Source organism: Pectinophora gossypiella, chromosome 20 (assembly GCF_024362695.1).
Source record: "Pectinophora gossypiella chromosome 20, ilPecGoss1.1, whole genome shotgun sequence".
Lineage (NCBI taxonomy): Eukaryota > Metazoa > Arthropoda > Insecta > Lepidoptera > Gelechiidae > Pectinophora > Pectinophora gossypiella.
In genome coordinates, this window is record NC_065423.1 from 2,604,759 (window position 1) to 2,625,506 (window position 20,748).

The 20,748-nt window shown below is 38.8% G+C and overlaps 2 protein-coding genes across 3 annotated transcripts in view; both read right to left on the bottom strand.

Moving 5' to 3' along the window:
* Nucleotides 1-296: 296 nt before the first annotated feature.
* Nucleotides 297-20,748, bottom strand: part of LOC126375852 (fatty acid synthase-like) — a 38,754-nt gene continuing 18,302 nt past the window's right edge. For both annotated transcript variants that reach the window (XM_050022900.1, XM_050022899.1), the window contains exons 23-40: nt 14,910-15,167; nt 13,357-13,776; nt 12,772-12,921; nt 12,042-12,154; nt 11,333-11,483; nt 10,662-10,833; nt 9,230-9,342; nt 7,799-7,960; nt 6,940-7,112; nt 6,053-6,202; nt 5,707-5,922; nt 5,026-5,134; nt 4,338-4,491; nt 3,755-3,905; nt 2,884-3,031; nt 2,418-2,594; nt 1,400-1,502; nt 297-1,021 (exon numbers count right to left, since the gene is read on the bottom strand). In XM_050022900.1, the coding sequence (XP_049878857.1) occupies nt 423-1,021; nt 1,400-1,502; nt 2,418-2,594; nt 2,884-3,031; nt 3,755-3,905; nt 4,338-4,491; nt 5,026-5,134; nt 5,707-5,922; nt 6,053-6,202; nt 6,940-7,112; nt 7,799-7,960; nt 9,230-9,342; nt 10,662-10,833; nt 11,333-11,483; nt 12,042-12,154; nt 12,772-12,921; nt 13,357-13,776; nt 14,910-15,167 (3,519 nt within the window). In that variant the 3' untranslated portion in view covers nt 297-422. The remainder of the gene's footprint in view (nt 1,022-1,399; nt 1,503-2,417; nt 2,595-2,883; nt 3,032-3,754; nt 3,906-4,337; nt 4,492-5,025; nt 5,135-5,706; nt 5,923-6,052; nt 6,203-6,939; nt 7,113-7,798; nt 7,961-9,229; nt 9,343-10,661; nt 10,834-11,332; nt 11,484-12,041; nt 12,155-12,771; nt 12,922-13,356; nt 13,777-14,909; nt 15,168-20,748) is intronic.
* On the bottom strand, nt 16,533-20,713 carry LOC126375862 (uncharacterized). Its single transcript, XM_050022928.1, has 2 exons — nt 20,587-20,713; nt 16,533-19,696 (listed from the first exon to the last, which is right to left on the bottom strand). Exon 2 carries the CDS (start codon nt 19,676-19,678, stop codon nt 16,772-16,774), a length of 2,907 nt encoding a protein of 968 aa, XP_049878885.1. The 5' UTR covers nt 19,679-19,696; nt 20,587-20,713; the 3' UTR covers nt 16,533-16,771.

Genomic DNA, 20,748 nt, shown 5'->3' on the forward strand with positions numbered 1-20,748 from the left:
AGGAGATTTTTCTTTCCCGTGACACTATAGTAATGTGACGGGAAAGTTAGCAATCTCCTTTGGCACTACTTTTAGTTACTTATACGATTATTTAATATTCGTACAATACATGATTGAGCGAAGGACCTTTATTCTGCAATGCAATATATTATTTTAATTAGATTTGTATTTACCACTCTAGAACGAATAAATATATGTCATTTTAATTGATTTCAATAAAGTTATAATAAGAATAGTATGGATTTTTATTAAATCGAAATCTAAACTTTTCTTCAACTAGAAACAACTATAAGATGTGTTCAGATAATATATCTTTATTAGCATTCATTTTCACAACAACCAAATCCCTTGTGATTAAAATAATAGTACAATAACAGACAACATATTTCAACAACTGGAGCGTATAAAATTATTAGTACATTTCATTCAATATTATCAGCATCTGTGACTACCGTCATGAAAGTATCGGCATTCATGAGGTATGTGTCGCAGATATTCCTCTCGTTGAAGGATTTGATTAATTCTGGATCTATGCTACTGTTGATGATTGCTGAACAACGGAGATCTCGTGTGCAATGTGCTAATGGTTCACAAAGTTCGTGAACAGTGACTGAGTGTTGGGAATATCTCTGTAATAACTTCGCAGGGGACACGTCTGTGTGTGAATTTGCTGCATGTAGCAGAACAAGTTTCGATTTCAGTTCGCGAGGCTGTAATTTATACGTTTGTCCTTGCTTTAGTCTTGCGTATGCAGCCTGTAATAGACTTCTGGCGTACTGAGCCGAATGAGCAACTCTGCCAAGTAACATTCTCACACAAGATTCAACCTTTTCATGCCAAGTTGAGGAGTTTTCCAGCGCTTTATCCAGGCCCTCTTCGCTGCCAGTCATAAGAGTATACATGTGGTGAATAACCGCGTCTTGTAGAGCCTCGTCGTTGGGTATATCGCTTAATTCTTCATCAAGAATTGCCAGGAACTCCTCAGGAGTTCCTCCGAGGCAAAATACTGTGCCGATCAATCCTGCCAAAAATTAAGTTATGTAATATAGAATAGTACAATACTAGTGAGAGAAATAAACATTTTTTTTACGAAATTACTATGGAATTATTACTGTGACGTCACAAAAAAGTGACAATATCTCGTACTTACCTATTACTACATTTTTCGTTATTAAAATTCATTAATAAGTTATAAATAGAAAAAAGAAAACTTTTTTGTCACCATTAGACCTGTCTTTATTTAATAATCAGAATTTCATAATTTATCTTTGCCCTAGGAAACTACCCAATAGACAAAATATTGTTATTACTTATAACAAAATTAAATGTCAGATAAATAAGGATCCCTGAGACCATGACACAGACGTGATCCCTGAGACATGATAACCACAATACATACCATGATCTTCCAAAATAGCAGCAAGCTCCAGGGCAACTAGAACTCCACTTTCGTAACCCAAAAGGTAGAAATTGCTTCGAACACACGCTTTCTTCAGAAGGTTCTGTAGAAAAACAAATTATTTGTCAAATAACCAGTAACTACAGTACTGTAAGCACGTGAAATTCTAGATAATTATTATAATATGCCATTACTACTACGCAGAATAATAAAGAATCCAAAGACAGGGGATTAAAGTCGCCACATTGAAGCTATTCATTTATAAAAAGCAAGAAGTGATAATGATTTAACATTTGTTCACAAAGCGCGGTTATTTTTATATGCGCAAATGTCAAATTGCAAAGTTTGCTTTTAAGTATAGGTACTTAATAGAGTGCAATACTCAGCACCCGATAATTTGCAAATTGTAAGTTCACAACCACACCCAGGACAGTTCATACAAAAAACCTCGTTTTATACAGTCACTACACATACGCATTTGTTTGTGGTTCGTCTGACACCCATACGATTGAAGTAAAGTAAAACATACGAGTGAAACTAAAGTAAGACCAAGAGGCGGTGAGGTAAACCTAGCTCAGCCGCTGGTGGGGAGCGGAGAGTATTATTCCTTATTCTATGTCATAACATAAATTTGAACACAGCTATCACATATATGTTTCTGGTAATAATGGCAACATATGACAACCTCCGTGGTCTAGTGGTAAGAGTGTTAAGCTCTCGGTCTGGAGGTCAGGATTCGATTCCGGATGGGAGCATTGTCAAAATCACTTTGCGAGTCTATCGCCTTTGTTTGCTAAGGACATTGCAGGCTTGAATCACCAGATTGTCCGAAAAAATAAGTTGATTCCGTGGTATGGAGGGCACGTTAAGCTATTGGTCCCGGCTATAAGTCGGAAAAATATCTCTACCAACCAGCAAGGGAGCAGCGTGGTGGAGTATCCTCCATACCCCCTCCGGCTGATTGAGCAGTGGAACGTAATAGGCTGTTTATGTTGTTATGTTCATGGTGGTGTTATACCTTAGCGTATCTCTCAGCTGTTTCCCGAGGAGTCTCACGCAGGTGGTCCAATCCAGGTTGTAGGACCAGTGCCGGAAGCTTCAGCCGCTCACACAACACCTGGAAGCGGTGGTGGTGGCCCTCCATACCAGGTATTATGCACAGAAAAGTGTCGTTCACGTTGAACTCATCTTCTCTCTGTAAAACAAAACAAAACAAATATAGTCCTAACAGGTGTCAAGACATCATAGAAGGAAGCTACAAGAAAAGAGAGGAACAGGAAGACTAAGCAGAACTTACATGGAACAGACTAAGGCGAACGTCGCGCTTATAAGGAAGTGAAAGAATTGGCCTTTGATAGACAAGAATGGAGAATGCTACACCGAGAAGAGCGTGGCTCTTTTTGTGATGAACAATGGGGGTTAAAAATGTCATATTAAAGCAATTCATCCAAAAAAGCAATATTAATATAATAATAATGTTTCACCATCGTAGAACTGTTAGTGAGGGTAGGCAGGAACACCATCTCGGTAGTAGCCAACAGCTCATCAGGGTCGACGTACGTGAAAAAAGTCTTCAAGCCTCGAACTTTCTCGAACTTGATACCTGTGGCGATTTCTTCCAGCGCTCTGATGCTGTTGGTAGAAACACAATAGGCTACTTGACAACCTAGTCAAATCAGATACTTTTTGCGAAATGACAAAAAGAAAGTTTCCTATCCTGTGACGTTGTCCAAAAGCATAAATAGCACACATGGGTATGTACATTCCATTGCTGCACGTCTTAAACATAAATAAAGATTTTCCTGGAAATCCACGTATATTTCAAGACGAGTTTTAGCGAGATTAAAGAGCAGCAATTGATTTTTATGAACGAAAATATCATGAAAATGTTGGTGTTTTTTTAAGTTTTCAGTTCCATACTTCTCTGACGGAAAACTCTACTCAGAATCATGGTCTGAATCATACCCCAAAGTTTTTGTTACGGTGTCACTAACACCCATGGTACCCATTTTATTTTTTGACGTGACAAATCTACAATAAGTCACGACAAAAAAAAACATAGTACCCATAAGGCTACCCTGTAAATACTTGTACATGGTGTAATTGACATCGTTACGAATATTGAGAGGGATGATTCGGCTCATGATTCTGAAAGAAATTTTTCATCGCAAAAGTATAGAATTGAAAATAATTTAAAAAAAAGACATGTATTTTGCGACGGAAATTCTACTTGATATCAACTCAGAATCATGGTTTGAATCATCCCCCTTAGTATTCGTTATGATGTCACTAACACCCTATATACTTCTAGATAAAGATCTATCTATCACAGATAGTATAACAAATTTTACTTACTTCTGTATCGTAAGATTCGGTATTTTTTCTTCCATCAGGGTAACATTGTGCGTGTCTTGTAAGAAGGAACAGATGGCAGGCACCTTCGCCACTTCAATACCAAGATCCAACAACGTAATGTTGCCTGCAGTCTCTTCAGAGATCTCTATATCTAAAAGACAATTAAGATCGCATTATAAAAGAACATTGGGTCTTACGACTTTAATGCCAAACCTAAATCTCAAAATCAGTTGAAGCTGCGGTTTAAACTCCTATTAATCTATTAGGTATTCTAACTCGCATCCAAATCAGTTGAGCGATTTAGATTTTCTTGGCTTAGCCGGAGAAATTGCAAACGCTGCCAGTTTTCACTCCGAACGACTGAGTGACTACGAGTGACTGAGTGAGTGAGACACTCCGACTGAACCCTCTCAGGCGGACTGTCGGAGTGATATGGCTCATAATTAGAGGATAGAGGTAAGCGCTGAACTGTGCGAATTCTCAGCGCTCCCTATTTGTCCGGCTATTAGAGACAAATCTACATCAGGTCAAGAAAACGAAGCACAAGAAAAAGAGAAAGAAGAGTAAATATATATTATATCACCTGAAATAGCAGCTATCTGCTGCAACAATGAAGGTCGGGGTACTGTCAGCGGATGCGCCAGCAAGTTCGACTGTGACGAGCGTATTGCGCGCTCCGTAGCATTCACCGCACTTCGCCATGAGATCGTCTCTTTGGTGGTATTGACGTCATGTGGCTGAAAAATGTGATTAAATAATTAGTTGAGAGTAATTTTATCATGATCATTTCCTTTTAAAATATTGAACTAGGAATATTTAGCTGATAAGCTGACAGATCGATTATAATCTTTCTATTTTTATATAAAGTGCTTCTACTTTCCTAATGTCTCTCTGCTATCATCGTTTTATTCGGAAATACGATGATTGCCAAGGAATTCAGAAAATGAAAGCAAAAAAGGCCACATTGAAAGAATTCATCTAAAAATTGCAAATTAACATTTGTTGACATTGCGCACTTAAGTACTTTGCGCAAATGTCAAATTATTATATTGCTCTCTTAGATGAATTGCATTTTTAACCGTCCCGGGGGGTAAAAATTGCCACATCGATGCAATTCATCTAAGAAAGCAATATTGCTATTTGACATTTGTTTGCATTACGCACTTACTTTTATATGCGCAAATGTCAAATTGCAATATTGCTTTCTTAGATGAATTGCTTCGATGTGGCCATTTTAATCCTCCCTGTACTTAAATGATATGACAACTTACTTTCCTCAAAGCAGGCAAATTTAGAACTGTAGCTGGTAATCCATCTCTGACCCTAACACCACAAGTCTGCTGCCCAACAGATATTCCCGCGTTAACAACCGCAAAGAACCTGAAACAACAGTTTTTATTATACCAAATTTAAAATACCAAACCAAAAATTCACGAACATTTTCCTCTCATAGAATATACGTGTATAATTACATTTCTTTTTACTTGATTATAATGTGCGTCTGGTGTTACAAATAAATATAATACTATCTCCCTAACATTACCCCTTTTTTCACAGAGTCCACTTACATAACCTGAAGATTTGATAGGTCCAGTTTTTACAGAAGCGACTGCCTCTCTGACCTTTCAATTCGCAAAGGAAGAAACAGCCCAATACAGGTTAGCTCACATACCTTCGAACCGCATTTCTCGGGAATGTGGGTTTCCTCACGATGTTTTCCTTCGATAATAAATATATCTATCAAACTATTCATCCTGTATCCATCCATCTCTCTTGCCAATTCTTTCCGGCCCTGTGATACTCAGCCAACATTTCTGGACTCCGACTACAACGAATCCATCTATTATCTATATTCTTCTTCTTCTATGGTGTGGGTTATGAGATAGATGGCCAACTTCATCAACCCCGGTGGTTTATTGTCGATATATAAATCAGTATTTCTTATTTATTACCTGATTGAAGGACATAATTTCCTAGCAGCTAGATCCAGGTTAGCCACTACAGCGGAGATCTTATCAACAGACTTCTCAGATGCATCAGTAGCGATGACGTAGATACCTTCAACTGGGCCTAGACGGTTGCTCTCACTGAGCACACTCACTATCCCCTTGTTATTCATCAGGACTTCAGATGATACTTGCACTTTAACGCCTTGGCTTTGCCAGGTCCTGGAAATGGTGATTGTTGGTTTTACTTACATACTTTTTAATTACACACTTATACCTTGTTTGAGGTTTTCGCGGTTATTACCATAATAACACTTGCAAGCTCTTATTATGTATTGTTATGTCCACTTACTGAACTTTCAATTGCAAGTTCTTGGAAGGATGACCACAGTGTAGATGCACTTTCCTGGCACCCCTGCTTATGAGCCTCTCGGTCCACTGCAGAGCGAAGATGTTCTCATCACAGATCACCACGTGACACAGTTCCGGAGAACAGGTCAGCCTGTAAACAGATTAGGGTCAATCATCAGTACACGATCATTTTTATGTAGTCAAATATGAGCCACCTTACCCTAAATGCCGTAAAGCAAGCGTTAGGTAAATGTATTCCGTCTACTGGCTGAAGACTGTTTCACTCGTGGCGTCTATGTCGATTGCGAATGTGTTTTACCCGACTGCGGCGAATCAAAAAGGAGGGTTATGTGTTTAACCGCTATGTATGTATGTATTGCCCCACCTATGTTCTAAACCATATGTCATAATTTAACAAATGAGGTGTCACTAGAAGCGTCTTGATCACTTGATTTTCTGGTTGTTATAGGCTATGTGACATTAGGCTTAATTCAATGTGACGCCGTGTAGAGGACGTAAACTGGGAAATAAAAAAGAAATCCTGAGGCTATTGTATAGGATAGGTAAGAAATAAGAAAAGACAGTATGGGGAAGACCAAGAAGTGCTTACATGGAACAGGTTAAAGTGAAAGCGAACGTCGCGCTTATAAGGAAGTCAAAGAATTTGGCCTTTGTTAGACAAGAATGGAGAATGCGACACCGACAAGAGCGTGCATCGGGGTCAATTAAATGTTAAATTGGTACAGTCATGCGCAATATCATGTACCCACTTTAGAACCCTGTCGCACTATCATATTTGACATTTAATGAGACGTACGGTTTAATTTGTCAAAAAAGTTAATGTGACATGGTTTCAAAGTGTATACATATTGGTACTCGCGACCGTACCTGGGTTCAGCGACGGTGCTCTTCCCTTGCAGCCGCAGCAGCACCCTACCACGATGCCTGCTGGCCGCGAACAGGCGGAACGCACGTGACACGTGCTCCGGCGCATATGTCATGCGCGTCAGCGGCTTCACGTACCCCCGGGCTATGCCTTCGCTTATCAGGATCTGGATTTTCTGTGAATAAAGAAATAATATAGTAATATTATGAGGAGCTCGGTGGCGCAGCGGTAAACGCGCTCGATCTGCGATTGTTGAAGTTAAGCAACTTTCGCAAAGGCCGGTCATAGGATGGGTGACCACAAAAAAAAAAGTTTTCATCTCGAGCTCCTCCGTGCTTCGGAAGGCACGTTAAGCCGTTGGTCCCGGCTGCATTAGCAGTCGTTAATAACCACCAATCCGCACTGGGCCCGCGTGGTGGTTTAAGGCCGATCTCCCTATCCATCCATAGGGAAGGCCTGTGCCCCAGCAGTGGGGACGTTAATGGGCTGGTGATGATGATAGTAATATTATTAGTAAATAATGGGGTGAATTTTAAATGTTATTAAAATTTAACGTTATTTTAAGAGCTCTCAGATTAAAATCACTCCCCGGACACTTCATAAAAGCCCCTCGTTTTATACAGACACTACACATGGACGTTATCGTACACGCGCATCTGTGTGTGTGATGTCTACCGCCATACGAATGAAGACTAAAGTACAAGGTGTGAGGTAAACCTGAGGAGAGTTGATATAAGGTTAAGTTTGTGTCCGACTGAATTGACGCCATTGTAAAACTAGACCACGTTTTATTCAAATATAATCTAAAATTTTACTGAATTAGACGTTCTCATTAATAATATTAAATATTTACTTACTTACCTGTAAATCTTTACTGTTTTCCGTGAGGACGGAAGCAAAGTCGATAGGCGTGTAATTCCGTTCTTTAGTGAGGTAGAACAAGCCAAAGTTATAATCCTCTTGGTGTGGGATCTGAATGGTGTCTACCAGTATACCGCACATAGATAGGCAGTTCATTGATACCTACGGTAAATCAACAACAGTGAATACATATTCTTTTTTTTCCTTAATACTTGTCGCGGCAAAGACGGTAGCTGCAAATAATGCGATTTTAGCTTGTTTTGTTTTTAACGGCCTCTGTAGTCCAGTGGTTGAGCGTTGGGCTCACGATCCGGAGGTCATATTACAAAAATCACTTTGTGAACCCTAGTTTGGTTAGGACATTACAGGCTGATCACCTGATTGTCCGAAAGTAAGATGATTCGTGCTTCGGAAGACACGTTAAGCCATTAGTCCCGGTTACTACTTACTGTTAGTGAGTAATCGATACATGAGTCATGTCAGGGACCTTTTGCGGTTCTGTGATAACCCTGACTCCAGGGTTGGTGAGGTTGGTAATCCACCTCACAACCCACACGATAGAAGAAGAAGAAGCTTGTTTCATTAAACGGATGCATGTTGTGTGAGGTGATCACACACCGCTAGTTCGGAAACGACTAATTTTTCTCTCTCTCTCTCTCTCTCTCTGGACAGTTTCGTGGTGCGGTACGGTCGTTCACGCCATGGTATAAGAAGACCAGCCGCGTCTGCATGACAACCGCACCGCGCGCGTATCGAGCGCTTGGACCAATAAATTAAACGAATGCTATCTATGTAGATGGACGTCAAACGGTTATTGGTCGGAGCTCCATGCAGACCCGGCTGGTATGCTCAATCCTATGACAAGCTGCCACAGTTAGCCCTTTGATGACGTAAGTGTTACCACTGTGTTACCATTAAATTGGTATCTCCAACATTCCAAGAACGTAAATTTTATTGTTGTAAATTAAATGGATCACTGACTATAGTCCGGCAATCTCGTGCGCGACCCTCCTGCGGGGCGACAGACGGTGGCGGGGACGGGGTAGCGCGTCATCCTTTTGACATTCTAGAACACGGCTGCACACGTAGAGAAGTGTGCCAGGATAAATCTTGCAATAAGTTGTACTATAATGTATTTAATTAAAAAGTCAATAAAACTGTAAGTAAATCTTTTACTAAAAGTTCAAAATTTCCTGGCAAATATAAGTATTTGTTATGTTATGTTATAAAAACATAGTGGGTAATTTATTTTTACAAGATGGCAACGCAACGTGGGATGTCGTCAGCTGGGCTAACCTTGAAATGTTAGCTAACCAGGTCTTACGACCTTACGACCGCACCGCACCACAATATCGAGTTCGTGATGCACACAGGTTCGATCGTCTATTTGTACTTTATGAACTTCCACCAGGTAATTAGAGAGACATTTACATTTCTCAGTTGTCCCCTAAGACAATTAATCACTATATTGCACCCTTTGTCCTTCGTAAGGTTCCTGACCATGTCTCCGAATGATGCGTCGCGAGAATTACCAATGTGGTCCTCTGGAACAAACATCACTATATTATTATTTTTTTTATTTACACACTGGTGCCGATTTAGACAGACTAAAATGTAATTTTAATTTAATTTGCTTTGCCAGTTCCAAAAGCTCTATCTCTTTCTTACAGTTATCGTAAGTAAAGGACAGAATTATTAAAGCACATAATAACGGGTTCTTACCGCGTTTAAATGGGGATATGAGACTCCCGATATTTCGACACTGTTGCAAGTGCCATGATCACAGGATTACTGATAAGATTGGAGTGGAGTAGGTAGATCCATAATTCATCCCGTGGTCATGGCACTTCACACACACACACACACATGGGTCGAAATATCGGGAGTCTCATATCCCCATTTGAACGCGGTAAGAACCCGTTATTATGTGCTTTAATTATGATAATAACCGCGTAAACTTAAAACAATGTATAAGGACAGCATTAGCTATAAAACGGTCAAATGAAATAAAAATTAAGTTTTATCCGCCAGTATTAGCACCATGACCGTCCGATGTTGAAGAAATAAATAGAATAATATGACGTGTTAATAATAAATAATGTTGTTAGAAAAGCTACACGTTTTATCAGGGATCTGGATAGAGCTAATATTCAAGTCAATAGCAAACTACCCCGCTGCCATCTCTTTGATTTTTAATCAGAATACCATTTTCGCTTGAAACATGGTAATCACTGAGTATATAAACATTTAGAAGACTCTTGCACACGATTTCTAAAAGCGATGGTGAAACTGATAAAAAAATAAATAAACCCGTATGCGAGTCTACGGATATTGATGTTTAGAGGATAGTCGTGGTCGTATTGTCATGGTAAGCGAACTCTTAGGACAGATTGTCAATCCTGACCAGGGGCCTGTTTTATAAAACTTACAATTGTAAATTACCATGACAATTTGGTGTTCATTACGTAGCTAATATGAAACTGCAAAATATTCGTGATCAAACACTCCGCAATGTACCTCAAATTGTCATTGTAATTTACAATTGTAAGTCTTATTAAACAGGCCCCAGCAGGGCTAATGCGCAACATGATGAAATTATCGATCGATTTAATAAATTGTCCTTCGATCGATTCAATACTGTATGTATGTTATTCGACTTCGATACAATTTATTGAATGCGTGCCACGTCTTTTGTTCGAATTTTGACAGAACGACATGACTTATTTCGGTTCACTATTAGCACCAATCCACAAAACGACATAATTATAGAATTTTATAACGTTGCGCATATTAGCCCTACGGCATCAGAATATTTCGACCTTTTCTCATAGAAAACTACGAAGAATGAGAATTATTGGTTTACCTTTGATCTGAGGGAAGAGCTTCATCAAGAAGCGTTTCTTGCGAATATCGCTGACAGTCGCAAACACTTCGCACCCATGAGCTAAGGCCACATTGATGGTGGCCTGACCTAATGCTCCCGTAGCGCCGTGAACTAAGATCTTGTAACCACGACGAAACTGGACCTTAACACCCTGCGAAGTAAATGAAAACCTCTTAATCAGTAAGTACTTTATTATAACGGCCTCTTTGGCCCAGTTTGGTTCTTTATGCTCACAATCCGAAGGTCCCGCGTTCGAATTCCGATGTTATCACAAAAATCACTTCGTGATGCCTAGTTTGGTCAAGACATTGCAGGCTGGTCACCCGATTGTCCGACGTAAGATGATCCTTGTTTCGGAGGGTATGTCGTTACATGAGCCATGTCAAAAACCTTTAGCAAGTCAATAATTACCCTAACACCAAGGTTAATAAGGTCCGTTACCTTATTGTCCGAAAGTTAGATGATCCGTCCTTCGCACGGCGCATTAAGCCGTTGGTCCCGGTTACTGCTTACTGATGTAAGTAAGTAGTCGTTACATGAGCCATGTCAGGAGCCTTTGGCGGCTCAATAGTAACCCTGACACCAGGGTTGATCAGGTTGGTAATCCACCTCACAACACACACGATAGAAGAAGAAGAGATTGAACTTACGAGACAATAGAAAGCCTGAGCATAAGCTGAGGGTACAGTAGCAGCTTCTTCAAGACTCCAGTGATCCGGTACTGGCCAAAGAAGATTCGAACGAGCCTTGACACGACTGCAAGCCGCACCAGTTGGAATCACACCCATAACACGATCTCCCCTATAAGAAATAGTAAGAAGCTTTGACTACAAATTGAACCCCGATACCGATTTCCTTCCAGCGCGTACCTTTTGCCATCGAGCCTCAGCCTTCCCCAAATCTACAATAAGTCACGTAAAAAAAGTCGAACACATAAAAGAAATTATGATGAATTATGCTCGAGACATGTCAAATGCGTCAAAAAATACGATTTTAAATCAATAATAGGTATTTCAAATCATTTATTTCCATTAAAATCTGCGAAACTTCTTTAACGGCTTGTTTATTCTGTGGATTATTTTAAATATACACATATACATTATATTATATTTCAGGCTTGAATCACCTGATTGTCCGAAAAAGTAAGATGATTCCGTACTTCGGAAGGCACGCTAAGCTGTTGGTCTCGAGCTCCTAGCCCAAACACCTCCACCAACCCGCAGTGGAGCAGCGTGGTGGATTATGCTCCATTCCCCCTCCGGTTGATTGAGGGGAGGCCTGTGCCCAGCAGTGGGACATATATAGGCTGTTTATGTTATATATATGTAATATTTTTTTTTACTGCTAGAAATTACTTACTTGTCAGTAACACCACTGAAATCCATGCAGTATGAGGTTTCCTTCTCAAATCTGATTTGTGCGACGCCTGTTGCTTTTTTGACGTCATAATCGTTTATAGCCGTATAATGAACCTGTCAAATAAAGTGACAAATTGATGACTATAAATTGATGTATTTTATATTACTATTAAGTTAGCCTCATTGGATTGCATTCAAATTCTGTACAATTGACTATACACACACTGACAAAATAAGTACTGAAATAAATAAATGGTCTATCAATGCAATACAAAAAAAATATTCTTCCTTCTCTCTCTTTCTTATCGTTCACTTTTGTTTTCTTCTTCCATCATGTTAGAAAGGATAAGATTCTTTTGTCCTGTAGCAAAGAATAAGGAATATCACTACGTATATAACGGCAACTCTCCGCTCCCCACCAGCGGCTGAGCTAGGTTTTCCTCACCCCCCCTCGGTCTTACTTTAGTCTTCAATGGTATGGGCGTCACACGTCACACACACAGGTGCGCGTGTACAATAACCTCAATGTGTAGTGTCTGTGTAAAACGAGGTGTTTTGTATGAAGTATCCTGGGTGTGCCCATATCGAGATATAGATTTTACGACATACCCGGGAGGATAAGCAGTTGATCATATTCTATGTTTTTTGTCTGCATCAGTAACAGAAGTTAACATAGATGGCATAGAAGCAATCCTAGTATTCCAAGGGGTGTTTGCGATTTTCAAACTTACGGTAACTGGTATTCCGGGTTCAGTAGGCGCCCCAACTTCAACCCAGTGTAAAGACTCCAAATCACCGACACGGGAACTACGCAATGCGACTGCTTTATCTGCAGTGACTTTGTCCTGCCATGACGTATAGTATTCTCCTCCCCAAACACCCTGGTCACAGGAAAAGGAACGTTAGTGAACTATTTTAAATGGGTCGATATGTACTAATACTAGTAATACTACTTACTACTAAGAAACTGATACTCTTTAATCACTCTTTATAACTATACAGTTTACTATGTATAAAGTGGGTGCATCTATAAGAGTGACTAAAAGGGACATTATTTCATTATCTACGGCAATGTGTCAGAGAGGTTAAAAGGCCATATCAAAGCAATTCATCTATTGCTATTAGATATTTGTGTGCATTGCGCACTTACTTTTATATGCGCTAATGTCAAATTGCAATATTGCTTTTATAGATGAATTGCTTCGATGTGGCTCTTTTAACACCCCAAGAATAAATACTACTCTTTGAACTTTTGAGATTTTGAAACTGTCTGCAATTTCAATATCGATTGTTTTAATAAATTGATGCCAACTTACATTGACCAGCACATTAAATGCTAAGTCTAATTCCGGCAGCTGTTCCAGATTATCCCTGTCCGAAATCATCACCACATATATTTGGTTACGATCGACCTCCTTCCTCCATTGCTTTACGAGTTCTTTCAACCCCGACACTGGTGGGAATGAGGACAAGATGACCAGCCTATGTCTTTGGGGTAAGTCCGACCTAGTCGCAGTTAGGAGCGACAGTTCCGATCTATTGCGCACTGTGACTACGGTAGATGCTGCGGTCGCTTGCGTTGGTCTCCATTTGACTAATTCGAGTTTGATGTCTTTATGGCTACGCGTGGAGACGACGCGGTACAGTGCTGATGGGCGCACACGATCTTCTGTATGATCCTCGCTGCTGATCAGGAAACTGTCTCGACGGAGAACTCGATACAGCATTTGGCATAGCTGTTGGATAAAAAAGTTCCATCCATAAAGAGCTCCAGCGAAAAGAGCCTAAGTACCTCTTTGAATGAATTAATGAAGTGTAAAGCTATTTAAACTGTACTTATGTGATAAAAGGACATGGACAAAGAGATACATCATCAAACAGATTTTTTTTCTCATCAGACAGACATCAAACAGACAATTGATTATCTATCAAAAATCCAATAATAATCGTTTTATATATTTATAAGTACATTCATACATAAACTCACGCCTATTTCCATTTGCATCGATCCTGACACACTTCTCTTGCATCCTCCACATTCATCAATCGTTTCATACATGCATACATGTTCGGAATAGATATTACTAAACTTTTTCTAAGGACATCGCCAATTTGGTCAATATACGTCCTTCTAGGTCTTCCTCTGCCAGCCCTCGCACCAACTCGCAGTGAATCAGCGCGGTGGAGTACGCTCCATATCCTTCCGGTGGATTGAGGGAAAGCCTGTTCTCAGCCGTAAGACGGATATAGGCTGTTTATGTAGGCTATGTTATCTAATCCTATTGGTGACGATGTGTAGCGATGACCTTATCATTTGCTGCATATTTTCCATCCTCACGTAAGTTTTTTTTCTTTTTTTACCTTTGATAGGTTTGTTTTTGGCCCCAGACTTGCCCGAAGGCATTGACGAGGCCTAAGTTACTGTTAGATGGTTGACTATATCCTAATTGGGGTAGTAAGTACATCCATCGCGAAATGAACTAAGTACCCGCACCGCACAGAGCTTTCTATTAAACCAACGTGGCAAAACACCACCCGTTTTGCCCGCATTGGAGCAGCGTGGTGGAGTATACTCCATACCCCCTCCGGTTGATTGAGGGGAGGCCTGTGCCCAGTAGTGGGACGTATATAGGCGGTTTATGTTGTTATGTTATGTTATGATAGGTGGTGAGCCGTAGCGCCGTCTATACAGGTTGTGAGAAGCTGCAGTAGTTTTAGGCGGATGAGACGTTCGTTATGTAAAATTGACGATTCAAAGTGTAACTATGTTACCTACTGAATAAAGATATTTTTGAATTTGAATATAACGGTCGAACCAATTGTTTTAGAGAAAACTGCATTTAACAAAAAAGAAAAAAAAAGAACTCACGCTATCATCTGTAGATAAGTCCTGCATCAGAACTAGATCCACTTCAGTCAAGAAATGATCTCTCTTGACCAGAACTTGGTCTCTCCTCATCTGTTCATACTGTACTGTTATACCAGGAATGTCGTTCAAACCGTTTCTGATCGCGTCAAATACGCGGAGGTCTTCGTTACCCCTATTTATAATTCCAAGTACATTTATGTTCTCTTTGTTTATGTTTTCAGCTATAATTTGTAGATATACTTGAAGAGTGCTGGCCACCTAAAAAATAATTCAGAATATTTTAGAACCATAATTGCACATGTTAAAATGTTGTAGATCTTAGAATTGATCATTTCATGATGTGCTCGACCATTTTCATGAAATAGCCAACGTAAGTTGACCATACAGTTGAAACGTCAACGTTTAATGATATTTCTATCAGCGTTTGGCCATATCGTTAATGCAGGCGGTGTTCATGTTATGTGGTGTAATAAAAATGCGAATAGCCGATTAATTTGTTAGGTTCAAAATTATTTACCTAATTGATATGGAATTGGTATCGAATCTACGTAATGACAAGAAACTGCAACAATACATAATTTTACGTCAATGTAGGTATACGGTAAGTATACGTATGAGGAGCTCGGTGGCGCAGCGGTAAACGCGCTCGGTCTGCGATTGTTGAAGTTAAGCAACTTTCGCAAAGGTCGGTCACAGGATGGGTGACCACAAAAAAAAAAATTTCATCTCGAGCTCCTTCGTGCTTCGGAAGGCACGTTAAGCCGTTGGTCCCAGCTGCATTAGCAGTCGTTAATAACCATCAATCCGCACTGGGCCCGCGTGATGGTTTAAGGCCCGATCTCCCTATCCATCCATAGGGAAGGCCCGTGCCCCAGCAGTGGGGACGTTAATGGGCTGATGATGATGATGTAGGTATACGAGTACATTACTAGTTATTTAATAACTAGAGAAACACATTGAATAAGGTTAACCCGGGTAAGTTCGGATGGTTTTTCGAGAAGTTAAACAGGTGTAGAAAAATATTTTTTTTCTTGATTCTGACAAATGTTTTCGTCAAAAGCTTTAAATTTATAGATTAATAACAAGACAAGCTTTATGCCTGTTTTTTTTTTGTTATCCTACGAAAAAAGGTTTCTGCTTAAAACGTGGTCAAAGTACAGGGTTTGTTTTTTTTACTTTTATCGACGAATTTGTGTTTTGGTCAAAGATCGGACTACTATCTATTTTTAATTTTAAGGCAAGGAGAATAAGGTGCATTAAAAAAATACATCCGACCTTAACCCATTCAAACTATAGTGTGTCATTTTTTTTGAGAACCCTAGCAACACGGCGGTATTATCATTTTAATTTTTTTTATGCTTTGGTAGTCCGATCTTACCCATTACAAGGAAATCAAAATAAACTGTGGTTCTCAAACATTACAGTGACGACAAATATTACAGGGGCCGAATTTCGTAACAAATTAAGTACTTACTTAAGGCAACGATTTAGCTGTGGATCGAAATTGTACCCAAAATTGTACCGCTATGAAAGTTTATGAACACGCCAGAACACACTTTTGTTATTTGCTAACTCCAAAATCCTAACCGACACCTAGTTTTATGTGAGAAATAAATAAAACTATTATAAATCAATCAGGCTTTATTTACTTATTATGAACTATAGCATCAAACAATCTTTGGAATCGTACGTAGGCTTTTTTAATTATTATATAAACTAAACCATCTAACAATGTTTGAAATCTTACGTAGGCTTTACGTACCTACTTATTATAATAAACTATACCACCACTAAACAGTCTTTGGAGTCTTACGTATGAGATCTTAAGTCTTTGGAATTAATCAGCTTTAATTATTATAATATTAAAAATAAACTAAGTCTTCATCGTTATTCAAGACATATTCTTCAGGATGTTCCTTGATTTGAATCAGTTCTATCTCTTTAACAATTAATTCAACAGATATGTCATCGTAATCGCATCGTTTTTTCGGTTTCACGAATTTTACATTTTTGTTTTTGTTTATGGTCCTGTAGTATGTTATTCCATATATTTTTTCAGTTTCCCTGTATTTAATTTCAGTTACCACTCCAACATAATATTTCCAATTATTTTTTAAGCAGTACCTAGTGAGTACTGTGTCTCCGACCTGGTAGTTGATTATTTCTTTCGCTTCAGTATCGTTTTCTTCATTTTTGAACTCATTAGTATTTCCAGTTTTTTGAACCAATAGAGTTTTCTCATATTTTTTATCAATTGTTACTACATCATCTCTTTTCTTCTCATTATCTCTTGATAAGTCATTATTTTCGGGCTCTTCAGTAAAGTTTTCACATAAGCGCATAATCTCGGCAAAGATTGCATCTTCTCTTTCATTGTTTTTTTTTCTTATTGTAGCATCATCGTCTTCTACATTATCTTCAATCGATTCAATATCATCTTTTATTTCTATACCGTCTAGGTCACTGTCACTGTAAATGCTCATAACTATATCTTCGGAAGTTGTTGAGCTACTTCGTGATTTTTTTGTTAATTTTTGTTTCTTCTTTTGTCGTTTCTTATTCATGATCCTTATGGGATTTGAATGTATCTCTTGTTGGTTGCTCATAATAGTATTGGAAACGTTTTCTTTATTTCCTGCTGAATGATTGTTAAATTCAAATAATGATCCATCAAATGTCAAATCATAAGATTTGGGTTTCTCTACTAAGGCCGTGGTAACTATTACTCTTCGTAAAAATCCTGTTGTCTCATCCAAAATAACCTCTTCAGCTTCAGTTTCAATTTCTTGCCCAACTTCAAAATTTTTAACAACATTAGGTGTCCTGTTCGTTTTGTTTTCCTTTTTTGGTCTTAATTTTTCAATATATTTTTTTAACGTTGTATCCGTAGTCAGTTTTTTAGTTTCATGATCAAAAGGCTCATGTATAGTCTCATAATCCTGATACTCAATGATACCGTCATCAAAAGATGATAAATCTTGGATTATTGCATCCAACTCAAGATCTAAAAGTTTAGAGCTCTCCACATCCACTTCTTTTAATGACGGTGTTTTTATTTTGGTAGTGTCCGTTTTCGAATTCTTGTTATTGTTCTTACTACTTTTCACTTTTCCTTGTTTTTTGTTACTTTTTTCTTTTTCGTCAACGGGGGCGTTATCTTTTATTTTATCCGATTCTATCTTCCTTTTTCGGTTCAAAACCTTAGTTGTTCCTGATGATCCAGGTATTTGATGATCAGCTGTCAATTGTTGTGTGGCTTTATCCTGTGCAATCTTCAGTTCCATATCTTTCTGTTTATTTAAATATGTGCGTGTTATTACTTCTCCTCCTTTAGCAACTTTTGTGAGTTTGTTAGTTTTATTGTTCGGTTTTTGTTTGAAGTTCTCCAACAGCAGTTCTTCGAAGGTTTTCTTGTCCGGGTTCGATTGTGTCGTAGAACTTTCAGTGCAATTATTTGGCTTTTCAGAGGCTAAACACGTGCTAAATAAAGATCTGTTGATATTGTCTGTGCATAGTTGCTTCAGAGTTTTGGGTTGTATTACATTCTGTTTGGAATTATGTGTCTGCCACCTTTTATATGCGGCTGGATCAAATTTTTCTTTTGGGATGACATTAGGATTGAAAGGTTCAATGCCACCTTTTTTGAAACCGTTGCGTATCACATCTGACTTTGTTGCATGCCAAGCTTCAGCAAACATCTCAGCAAAAACTTGTTTGCGTATTTTAGAGCCGACATTTTGACGTTGCCATGTGACGAGTTTTTTATCCCAAAGGCTTTTAAATGATTTGAAAACCGCTAAATCTAATGGCTGCAGAAGATGAGAGGTGTGAGGGGGAAGTTTTAAAATTGTCACATCATGAGCCGCAGCTAAAGTTATGACTTTCTCGTCTACGTGAGAAACATGTCCATCGTAAATAATAAGTACTGGACGTTCTTGGCCCAAATTGGGAATGACTACTTTTTCCATATAGTTAAAAAAAATGTCTTTTTCCATCCATCCTTTTTTACTAGCCGCGTACGAAAGTTCGAAATCATGTTCTGGGTTTCTATCTGCCATCCACTGTTCATAAACATTTTTTCCCTTAAACACAATTAAGGGATTTAATTTTTCTCCTGCTGCATTCACGGTGGTTAAAACTGTGACATGTTCTTTCCCTGTTCCAGCTGTCGTCCTGGTACAGGGTAATCCGACTCCCCCTACAACCTTCGTCTTCGTTGGATCTAGAGTAATTGACGATTCGTCGAGGTTCCATATTCGTTTTGAGTCCAATCCAGTGAGTTCATTCTTTAAAAGATTAAAATACTCATAAATTATAAATGGGTCGGTCATACGTTTTCTCAGATATTCCACCGGTTGAGGTGTCTTCACCGACAAGTTATGTCGCTTTCTAAATTCAAGAAACCAAGCATCGCCCGGTCTATCATTATTGAATGGAGTTTGTAGACCATTTTGCTTTATGAATGATGATGTTAGATCCAAAACTTCTTCTTTCGATAGGCCCCATCCCCATTTTTCAAGAATACGAAGACAATTAGCCAGTCGAGCTTCCATTTCCATCGGAATTGCGGGTGGTCTGCCTAAGGTGTGGCTTAGTATCCCCGTTCTTCCTCGTACTCGGTCGTGGAGTGTCGATGTAGGTATGCCGTAAATTTGAGAAGCAGCATAATTAGTAAGCTCTTTATTTCTTACTTTGTTTACAGCAGTTTCTAAGTCTTCTTTTGTGTAACGGGTAGCCCGCAGTGACTTTCGTTGGTATTTGGAAGGCATATTGAGGACATGGCCGACCTGAAATAAATATATTATGTTCTAATATCTTTTGCTTAAAAGAACAATAAAAATAAGTTTAAAACTAAAACCCGACTACTTTAAAATCACGGTCTAAAAAGTAAGAAACAAGCAAATCAGACGATGTTCAGAGCACAGCCGTGGTCATATATCATGTTAGAATGTATTGTTCTAGGGTAGGTTGTTAGGTATATGACAACGGCTATCCTCTGAACATCTCTGATTTGCTTGTTTCATACTTTTTAGACTGTGATTTTCAAGTAGTCGGATTTTAGTTTTCAAACTTATTATTTTATTTTAAAGTTTTGAAGTGACTATACGTAATTACAGTGAAACCTGGATAATTGGGACTTTAAGAGACTTGCTAATTATAGAGGTATTCCACTTACTACCCAGTGTCTCAGGTATCCAGGTGTAAATATATATCTGTCTCATTTACAGAGGGTCCCATTAATAGAGGTGAGAATAAAGGTTAATATCAGTTAGAGAGGTGCGATTATTAAATAAAATAACGTATTAAGTAATTCAACAGATCTGGGTGTGTCGATATGATGCTGCTTGTACATTATTAAATTACAATGCAAACAAAAAATAATATTTAAATAACAAACTTGCAGTGTTTAAAAACTACTTGTAGCTGTGAAAGACGACTTGTTTCCAGATCCGTACCAAATTGGGGTTTATTGGGTAGACACAAAAGTTTGAGATACATCACAAATTTTTCGAACCGACAAAGACCGGATTTTTCATCCGATGTTTAACCACAAGGTCAAAGATCGGATCTCAGTCCACAATCGTCTTATGGCAGTTTCAACCAATCAAATCTAGTAAACACCAACTGTTTGCATGTATTAATAGATTTAAAAAGTAATAGGTGTACTAAAACTTACCAAAACCACGCTTAAAATTTTTAGGTCAAAGATCGGATCCTCTGATTATCGGACGATATCGCACTTTTTCGTTAGTTGCTCGTCACGCGCGACTGGTTTGTCCGAGCGCTAGCCGCAAACTAGAGAAATGGGCGCAATGAATGAGAGAACAAAATGTGTTGC